Here is a 10,101-nt window from a genome sequence, read left to right as displayed (position 1 = left end):
ACGGCAAACCAAGCAGCGGGGTTAAAATGTGAATGGACACAGAAATAAATCTATTTACTACTCGACTGCTTCAGCGGTATTTTAAAAAGAATATTTATTTAAGAATTTAGGGAAAACGATTCTCAAACACATTTAGAAAAGGTTTTTACTTATTGGACAATTTTGCGTTCGTCTTATTCATAAACCATTTGGTCTTAGATTGGAAGTACACATACTGGTTAAGTGCAGATAGTGCAAGTGTTATAAATTAAGTTAAATGCCAATCTATATAAGGAGGTAACCCCCGTTGGGGTTTGCCCATTTCAAAAATGAGATCCGTTGAGGCAGCGATTTTCCTCGGTAGCTGTTTGCTACTGTTGGCACTGCCCGTACAGTCGGCACCTGGTAAACTAAACGGCCGAGTGGTGGGCGGTGAGGATGCATCGAAAAACCAGTTTCCCCACCAGGTGTCCCTCAGAAATGGTGGTTCCCACAGCTGTGGAGGTTCGATTCTGTCCAGGAACTACATCTTAACCGCCGCCCATTGTGTTACCAACCAGGACTCAAATGGAAATCACATTCCAATTGCTGCGGAGCGTTTTACCATTCGAGCGGGCTCCAACGACCGTTTCAGCGGTGGAGTCCTCATCCAGGTGGCCGAGGTGATTGTCCACGAGGAGTACGGCAACTTCCTCAACGACGTGGCCCTGCTGCGACTAGAGACGCCCCTGATCCTGTCCACGAGCATTCAGCCCATCGATCTACCCACTGCGGATACGCCAGCGGATGTGGACGTCATCATTTCCGGCTGGGGAAGAATCAAGCACCAGGGAGATCTGCCCCGCTATCTGCAGTACAACACCCTGAAGTCCATTTCCTTGGATAGGTGCGACGACCTGATCGGCTGGGGGGTCCAAAGCGAGTTGTGCCTGATCCACGAGGCCGACAATGGGGCGTGCAATGGCGACTCCGGTGGTCCGGCCGTGTACAACAACCAACTGGTGGGCGTGGCCGGGTTCGTGTGGTCTGCCTGTGGAACCAGCTATCCAGATGGATATGCCAGGGTGCACTACCACAACGCATGGATCAAGAATAACTCGGATGTGAAATAGTGATGTCATAGCTGCAAGCTGCACTCCGGGAACTTAATTTGAATAACTGATGGACAATAATTAAAATTTTAGATTGCACTATCAATAAAATTTTAATTTTTAATTGTTTTTCTCCTTCCCTCCAGCTATGTCTTAGCATATGTTAAAAATGATCGTAATAACAGGGGAACAACATCGGTTTATATTGCAATTGAATAAATATTCTTTAGAAACTATTTAATCTTTAATATGGTTGGAATGTTTGCAATGGTAAAATTAAATGGTTGGATGATATATTCTTAAAACGATTAGTTTACAAAAATGCTGTTTATGTGGTAATGATTTCATGCAAAGCTCAGCTTAGCTTAACACAGATATTGTGTTAATGTGATTAATTTTCTGTCGTTTTTAAGTCGTAAAAAGCACTCACTCATGTGCATAAGTCACTTTTCATGATTTCTCTAACATATGACTATGATTAAAAACCGTGAAACCTCATAGCATAAATGAAGTACATAAAAATTTGTCGTAAATATTGAGTTCTTGTTTGTTGATTATTGGCTAACCAAACCATTCTAAATAGTTGGAACTGGCGGTTACATCGTAACATTTATACTAATATTACATTGGTGGGGACCAAACAATACGAAAAAAAGCACAAAAATATCTATGCATATATTCTATCTATATATTCTTAATATTTAAAACCTTAAAGTAGTAAGAAATATTTTTTTAAGCAAATCTTTAACTATATAACTTCTGCAAAAATTGTTCTTTAGAGAATAGTCAGTTGATGTTAAAGAAATTTTCTTATGTAACCGACAAGTTTTGTTTAAACGACGGCTTTTATGTTTTTTTCAGTGATCAATTAATTTATTGATTCTAGAATAGCCAAAAAGGCTGGGAAATGATATTAAAAGACCTTTTTCCGATAACCAACATATAATTTCTAGATGATACATTCTTAATAACCAGTTTATACATTTTTGGTTCTCGATTTAGAAGCGATATTTGGGCAATGGGTTATTGATGGCAATGTCTTCAAAACTGGGCAAAGAAAGTAACTTCTTTAGATTTGACCACAAGATAAGCCTACAAGCCGTAAAACAATTAGCAATGACATAATTAATCGCCACGACTCTTCGATTGGATTTATACATATTAAAGCACCTATAAAATAAATATCGCGCGATAAGATACGGATAAGATAGTGACTGCTGCAAATCAGAAGGCTAGATCACCGGGTGATCACATATAAGAGGCTTCGCCGAGTTGGGCATTGTCCATTTGAAAAAATGACAATCGGTAAAGTCACGATTTTGCTCTGCAGCTTTCTGCTGTTCCTGGTGCTACCCGTACAGTCGGCACCTGGTAAACTAAACGGCCGAGTGGTGGGCGGTGAGGATGCATCGAAAAATCAGTTTCCCCACCAGGTGTCCCTCAGAAATGGTGGTTCCCACAGCTGCGGGGGTTCAATTCTGACCAGAACCTACATCCTAACCGCCGCCCATTGTGTGTCCAACGAGGACGAGAACCATGTGATTACGCCAATCGCAGCTGAGCGTTTTACCATTCGAGCGGGCTCCAACGACCGTTTCAGCGGTGGAGTCCTCATCCAGGTGGCCGAGGTGATTGTCCACGAGGAATACGGCAACTTCCTCAACGACGTGGCCCTGCTGCGACTAGAGACACCCCTGATCCTGTCCACGAGCATTCAGCCCATCGATCTACCCACTGTGGACACGCCAGCGGACGTGGATGTCGTCATCTCCGGCTGGGGAAGGATCAAGCACCAGGGAGATCTGCCCCGCTATCTGCAGTACAACACCCTGAAGTCGATTACCACGGAGCAGTGCGAGGAGCTGATCGATTTCGGATTCGAGGGTGAGCTCTGCCTGCTTCACATGGTGGACAATGGTGCCTGCAACGGCGACTCAGGTGGTCCGGCCGTGTACAACAACCAACTGGTGGGCGTGGCCGGATTCGTCGTGGACGGGTGTGGGTCCAGCTATCCGGATGGATATGCCAGGGTCTTCTACTTTAAGGACTGGATCAAGAAGCACTCTGATGTCTAAGAATATAAAACAAGAAAATACTTTTGTTAATCAAGCTTAGCACATAAACGGAATTTTTTTTTTTTTTTAAAGCTTTATAAATAAAAAATACTTTATATATAATAATGTTAATTATGAAAAGCGGAAACTTAATGGGTATGTGTGTTATTTGTGTGTGTGGTATTTGATTTACATGATACTGCAAAAAATGATAGTTTTGTATGCTACAATTTCCGTAAATTAAATGCTCTATCACTATCTCTGAAAATTGAAAAGATTGGCGTTTTGTTTGCACTTGAGTGATAAGCAAAAGCCCGGGAAATCACGGGTTTAGGTGTTTTGATCTAGCCAATAAATTAATGTTTAGGGTCGACTAATCACGATGAATACCAGGGCTGTGAATCCATATCATATCAGCTTTGGTTCGGTTCGGGGTTCGAACCTCAGCGGATGATAAGGTTCCAGTTTGCGAACCGGTTCGTCGACATGCTGGACTAGGTTCCGGTTCGGACGCGGGAAATATTATATAAATTGGTTTGTATGCAATTATATATATATTTTTTTATTAATACAAATTAATAACATTGTTGCAGAATATATTGTAAAGGAGGTATAAGTTCAGAATGAGTGCTTATTCGATTTTTGTTACTTATTTTGGTTTTTATATTTCTATATACTGCAGTTGCATATATAATTCCGCTGGCTACAGTGGTTCACTGCACTGATAAATACCCATAGTTGAGATCCTTAAAGGATGCTTATCTTTTGTATATTTTACTCCGCCGAATCGCTGAAATTTCTGGCAGGTCTTCGCCTTTAAAGTGTTGGCTTCTCTGAGCTGACGCCCCTTTAGTGGGTTACACATTTTTTGCATATTTGTCAAGCAATTTTACTCTAAATTTGCCAATTATGCGCATTTTTTGAGCGTGACCCGAATGGCCACCAATACCCACCCAAAAAACACATACCGATACGGAATTATACGTGTGTGTGTATTGGGAATATGGCCCTTTATCGCTTTAGCTACATTGTCTCCTGGCCATTGTTTTCAACGAGGGTTGCTACAAAATATTAATAGTACTGTCTAACTGGGCTGGAAATTAGTTGAAAAGTGGGGAAAAGTGTATGGACTCAAAGAGTATATCCCACGAATTGTTTTGTAACTGTGTTAGTAACTTTTTAAGTTTCGAAAACTAATTAAAATTAATGAGGATTTTAATTAATTTTTGAAGCCAGGTAAAAATGTGGTTCCAAAACCAATGATCCCAATTGCCTGCACATTTAATGGTTAGCTTTTTGTTTCCTTAGCTTGTATGTCAAGGGAGAAGTTTCCCAATTTTTAAAGACATGAGCACTTGCTTTTAATCAGAACTTTGTTTGCCACCCTCGCTTAACTTTGGTGTCACTTTTTCTCACTCGTGGTGATGTTGTTGCTGCGATCTCGCGCATTTACCAACTTATATTGGCATAATTTATACTTTAGCAGCATTTTTATCGCTGCGCTCCGCGCGATACACCAAATACAAAATCAAATAAACAATGGGCCGCTGCACAGGAACAATAGCAATAACAATATGCCAGTTCAGCGTTAGCCCCTTCCCCCTAAAAAAAAAATGTCTATACTATATGTATGTATGTATGTATGTGTATGCCCTTAACCCTCTGCCTTAACCCTTTCTGGTGCACTTTTCGTGCAGTGTTCTGTGCGTCACTTTGCGCGCTTTATTTATTTACGATTTTTGCGTGAGCCCCGTTCGATTCTTGTTTTTTTCGTTTATTTATTGATTTACAATTTATACATGCTCGGTCGCACACACATGCAGTCACACAGTACGTATGCGTTATATTTGCCAACGAGTGTGTGTTGTCATCATCGCAGTCATCATCGGCATCTTTATTTGGCTTCGGTTGCGAATCCGCAGAAGTCCTCCGAGGCGCCCTCTCCCTTCGGCCCTATGTCAATGCCATCAATCATTGCTAGCAGCATTTTTATGTAAATAATTAAAATAGAAAATAATCGTAAAATAAAAGGACCGTGGACCGAGTGTAATTCTTTTTTGACGCAGTCTGCCGATGAAGATGACTGCAGCGCAGCAGTTTGTGGCGATAAAAGGCCGGAATTTCCCATGAACCTTGTCGCGTGTCGCTCTTCATAATTTCCCTCTTAAATTGTCGCTGAAATCGCTGACTGAAAAGCCACAGCAGTGGAAATGAAGTGGAAATATTTGAGTTCATAAATATGGGGAATGCAATGAGGGCGACTCGACCTCCATATCTATTTGCTTGCAAGCAATCCGCCTATTTGACTCCCAATTAAGGTAATATTAATAAAGTATTACGTATGGCACTTGTGGCGGAAAATGGCTTTATTACTTGATTCCATACAGGTTCGTTAGTGTTCCACTGGAGCGAACAGGAAGTGACCATCTATCACTTCATTTCTATACGCTGGCACTCAAACTGCCACTTGCAATTTGAATATTGAATAACTCAAGTCAAGAGTTATTAAATTCCACAAAAATACAACCATATCGATCATTATTTTTTGTGTTCTCTGCCGCAAATCGAACAAGTTCGAAGCGGAAATTGTAAACAAGAGTGGACAGGACTTCGATCTGGCAAACTCCTTCACGCCTCACTCTTCTGGAGGACACGTTTTGCGATGTGTCATCATTCGGCATCGATGAAATGGAGGGACTCAATTATATTGTCGATGCGACTAGTGCAGGCACATTGGAATTTTAAATGAAAAGGAGCATCGGGGCTGGCTCGACTTTAAATACTGGGCAATGAAGGGGCCGGAACCGTGTGTGTTTGGCATAAGAATGCGTCCAAGTGTATCAACGATATAAACTTCTACGTCCACATAGTAGACAAGCGAGTAGTATGGGCCGGCAGCATATAGTCATGTTTGCGCACATATCTGAGCATATATGTGTTTTTATTTAAATGAATTGCACGCAACAGCAATTCCGAAAATTGGTTTCGGCAGGAGAAAGGAGTTGTGCGATAAGAGATATTTTTTACTCCATGCTTTTTCAAGGAGCCAGTTGACTCTAAGTGACACGGTGTGTGCACGGCACTAATTGGCTGATTGCGCAATATTTATTTCCTACCTATTGCCAACTGAGCGTAATGTGTAACATCAATATTAATGGCAGAGGTTAGAAAACTAATCATTTTTCCCAGAGCTTCCTAAGAGATGTCGCACATTACTAGCAAATTACGTATACGCCACGTGGTCGTTAGGGGTAATTTTTTAAAGTAAAAATATGAAGTTGTTGCTTAAAACAAAAACTTTAGTAAAAACTAAATGCATAGTACGAGATAGAGTAACTCGGTTAATTAAATCAATCATTCAGGCTTAAAACATAGGCTGGTAGGTGCCGCTTTGAATTATAATTTTGGCTCATTCGTCACATTGGTTCCTACAATAATGGTTAAACAAAAATAATGGAAATAACTCTCTGGAACGCACACATAAATAAGTCCACCCACACACACACACACACCACACACACACACAGGCAGAAGGCAGAAGGCACAACAAGCGGGGGCGACAGACATGTGTAAGTACATACATCTGTGTATATTGGGAAGTGTCGTCGGTTGGTGCTACTTTTGCCGCAGGAAGCGGTCGCAGCTGTGGGTTTTAAAATTTCAATTCATTTCCGTTGTGCATACCGTGTGTGTACGTGGGTGTGTGTGTGTGTCAGCCGACAATACACACGCAGGAGGGCACACGCACTGGCTAAAATGAAAAACAAAATGCGGCTAAATGGCAGACAGGCACAAAAACAACATACCAACAGAAACAGAAACAGCAACAGCAACAGCAACAACACAGCCAGCTCCTTTCTGGTCTGGCCAGGGCAATTTATGTGCCGAAAAGGCCAAACAGAAGCGAGCCTGAGGCCTGTTACCGGGGATCCCCCGAAACCCGAAGCCCCACACCCTATACCCTATACACTACTTCCTATACCCTACACCCTATACCCTACACCCTATACCCTACACACTATACCCTACACACCATACCCTACACCCTATACCCTATACCCTACACCGATACCCTACACACGATACCCACAACACCAGGAACCCATACTAAAGCCCTATGCAAACAGTAGCAGGACCTATGGAGCTTTCCACTGCCATGCCAGATGGGATTCGAATCGCTGATATCCTCTAATCACTCTATTCAGTATGGAAGGACTATGTAATTGAGTTGTGGAAATTTGCAATGCATGCCACACTGCCACGTCATCAAAAGGCAACTTGTGAATGATGAACCAACACATGAACCCTTTAGAATACAGGGTATCTGCTGGTCGATCCGGTCGACACATTGGCTCTGCTTGCTTGCTTTATGTTTAAAATGTAAAATGCTCGAAGTCACAAAATTCAATAAATGCTCAGTGCCCGGTGCAGTGCCACTCCCTTTTCGCCACCCAACGCCCACTCAGTGGGCGTGGCACAATGGGGTAAATTGCATAAATGTATGACAAATGAATGCGTTGAATGCAGCACTAGTACAACGTTCGCTCAGGTGGCATATCATAGGTGCTATTGTGTGGCAATGACACACACACACGCACACACACACACACGAAGTGTGCTTTTTTGAGAGGGTTAAAGGGGGAAATTGGGTTAAAAAGGGGCTTCCCAGCGGTTGGCACCCTCGAAATTAAGCGATTGATGAGAGGCTAATGAGCGGGCACCGCAAAATGAAATGCAATGAAAAGTCCGCTCGATTGTGAAACGGTGACAAAAGGAAAATGTGCACTCCACATATCAGTAGGCATTTTGCGTGATTCGGTCACTCTGAGGTTGGTTCAACGATTTTGGATTGCAAAAAGTGAGCAATTTGGCACCAAACCCGAACAAAAGTCCCACTGGCTGAATATGAATGGCAGAAAGTTGGGCATCTATGTATGTATATTTATGTCAATGGCAATTTGGTATACTATTACTATCAAACTAGATAATAAAAACTAGTTTCCACCGCTGGACATAGTTCCTTGCTTAGTTTGTTCTGATAAAGTTCTTACAAAAACGCAAAATTGTTTAAAAATAATTTTCAGACCACTGCTGTGAAACTAAAGTGGCTTAAAAATTGCAAATACGTTTGCTTTGTAAATATTCGTTGTTTCTTTACAATTGATAAATTGATAAACAACATTTGCAAGCACTTTAACTTGGATTCCAAAGTGGAAATGAAATGAAAGCTTTAGCTTTTCAATTTGCCTGATTGGGCGTTATCCCAATACAAACTAGATGATTGCCTAGAACAACAAACAGGTAAAACGAGCCGAGCCGAGCCGATCTCACGTTGCGAATTCCCCAGAGCAACCAAACATTGAACATTCGCATCGATGTTGGTTATGAGTATCGCATAAAGTAAACATATTTTTGGGGCTACAGCACTTGGCCACGCCTACCATCGACCAACAACAACAACAAATACAACAACAACAACAACAACAGCATACAATATCCAACAAATGCAACTACAGCTACAACAACTTTGACCGCAGCAATGTTTGGGTCTCAAAACTTTGAGGACGTTGCAGCTTGGCCTACACTTTCCATGGAAGCCGTCACCTACAGTCGAAGGTTTGGGACTCATTTGAACGATTGAATAAGGAAGCAATAATCTCCATTTATTTGAGTGCTAAGAATCCAGGTTTATTGGCGATTCAGTACCTACAGCTGTAAATATAAAATTTATATGAAAACAGTGACTTTTTCAGTGCGCATATACACTTTATTTAATTTTTAATTATATTGCATTATATTTATACTTACTAAGTAAACATTACGCAGGGCAGCAAGTAGTTCGTTTGGGAAAAATAGCCGACAAAGTTTCACCATTTGCCCAGGTTGCTTTTTGTTGCTTTTTGTTGCGCTACTGGGAACGTGCAAAGATTTAGCAAAAGTACTTAGGCAAGCAGCCAGTTTGGCCGGGAAAATGGAGTTCAGCCCGTCTCGGAGCTGAATCTGAACCCGAATCTGAACCCGCATCTGCGGCTGGAGCTGGAGCTGAAGCTGAAGCTGGAGCTGAAGCTGAAGGTGGTGTTGCTGCAGCAGCTCTGGGCCATGGCAATAAAGGTAACCTTCTTAATTTGTTATGACTGTCATTTTGGGGCACGTGTATGGGTGCGGCTCCGCCGGGCAGCTGTCCTGACCCGTCTCGAATCCTCCTGCGATTCCCATTTCCCTCCTCTTTTTGCACGGAGTACTTGCTTTGCCAGGGGTATGTTGAGATTCTTCTTCTCAGCTTCTTCGGAGAAAATGAAATTTAGCATTCAGTTTGAAGAGTAATTGTAAAACTAGCTTTAATTTTTAATAATAATATGTATATTTCAGTTTTTATAATTTTTTCTTTAATTGTATATATTATACATTGTATTTCACTATTAAAACTTGCTTAGACGTGAAAAAAAGTTATTTAGTTGGCACTTAACTCATAGGTATATATTGTTTAATAATATTTTAAGTATAGTTTAGGTAACCTTTCGACTAATATATTATATTATACATTGTATATTATTATTAATTGTATATATTATTAATTGTATATATTATACATTGTATTTCACTATTAAAACTTGCTTAGACGTGAAAAAAGTTATTTAGTTGGCACTTAACTCATAGGTATATATTGTTTAATAATATTTTAAGTATAGTTTAGGTAACCTTTCGACCAATATATTACAATTTTTATAAGGAATTTATTTACATAGCATTAAATTACATTCAGGGATTACAGGGTAACTTTCGGCTTAAAACTCCTGCCTGGGCTCACCCACTGTTGCAGTTCTTTTGGCCAGTTGGCGTTTTTGGTTCGTCGCCGAAACGCCGCTGGCGATTTTGGCCCAAAAGTGGGGGCCACGTCTGCGTTTTGTCCCAAAAGTTGCTGGAATATTTGCATTGGGGTGTCGCCGGCGTTGGAGGAACTGCGATTTGGTGGATAT

The 10,101-nt window shown here is 41.2% G+C and overlaps 2 protein-coding genes across 2 annotated transcripts; both read left to right on the top strand.

The window, feature by feature from the left end:
* The first annotated feature begins 243 nt into the window (after nt 1-243).
* On the top strand, nt 244-1,306 carry LOC6526126 (serine protease SP24D). Its single transcript, XM_002101907.4, has one exon. The coding sequence runs from the start codon at nt 309-311 to the stop codon at nt 1,089-1,091; it is 783 nt and encodes a 260-aa protein (XP_002101943.1). The 5' UTR covers nt 244-308; the 3' UTR covers nt 1,092-1,306.
* Nucleotides 1,307-2,345: 1,039 nt separating this feature from the next.
* LOC6526125 (serine protease SP24D) lies at nt 2,346-3,189 on the top strand. Its single transcript, XM_002101906.4, has one exon. It carries the CDS (start codon nt 2,366-2,368, stop codon nt 3,143-3,145), a length of 780 nt encoding a protein of 259 aa, XP_002101942.1. The 5' UTR covers nt 2,346-2,365; the 3' UTR covers nt 3,146-3,189.
* The last annotated feature ends 6,912 nt before the right edge of the window (nt 3,190-10,101 follow it).

Source organism: Drosophila yakuba, chromosome X (assembly GCF_016746365.2).
Source record: "Drosophila yakuba strain Tai18E2 chromosome X, Prin_Dyak_Tai18E2_2.1, whole genome shotgun sequence".
NCBI lineage: Eukaryota > Metazoa > Arthropoda > Insecta > Diptera > Drosophilidae > Drosophila > Drosophila yakuba.
This window is presented reverse-complemented; position numbering and strand designations above follow the sequence as displayed.

What these genes read in the sequence shown, in the direction of transcription:
- LOC6526126 (XM_002101907.4), top strand. Translation starts at nt 309, where the DNA reads ATGAGATCCGTTGAGGCAGCGATTTTCCTCGGTAGCTGTTTGCTACTG.
- LOC6526125 (XM_002101906.4), top strand. Translation starts at nt 2,366, where the DNA reads ATGACAATCGGTAAAGTCACGATTTTGCTCTGCAGCTTTCTGCTGTTC.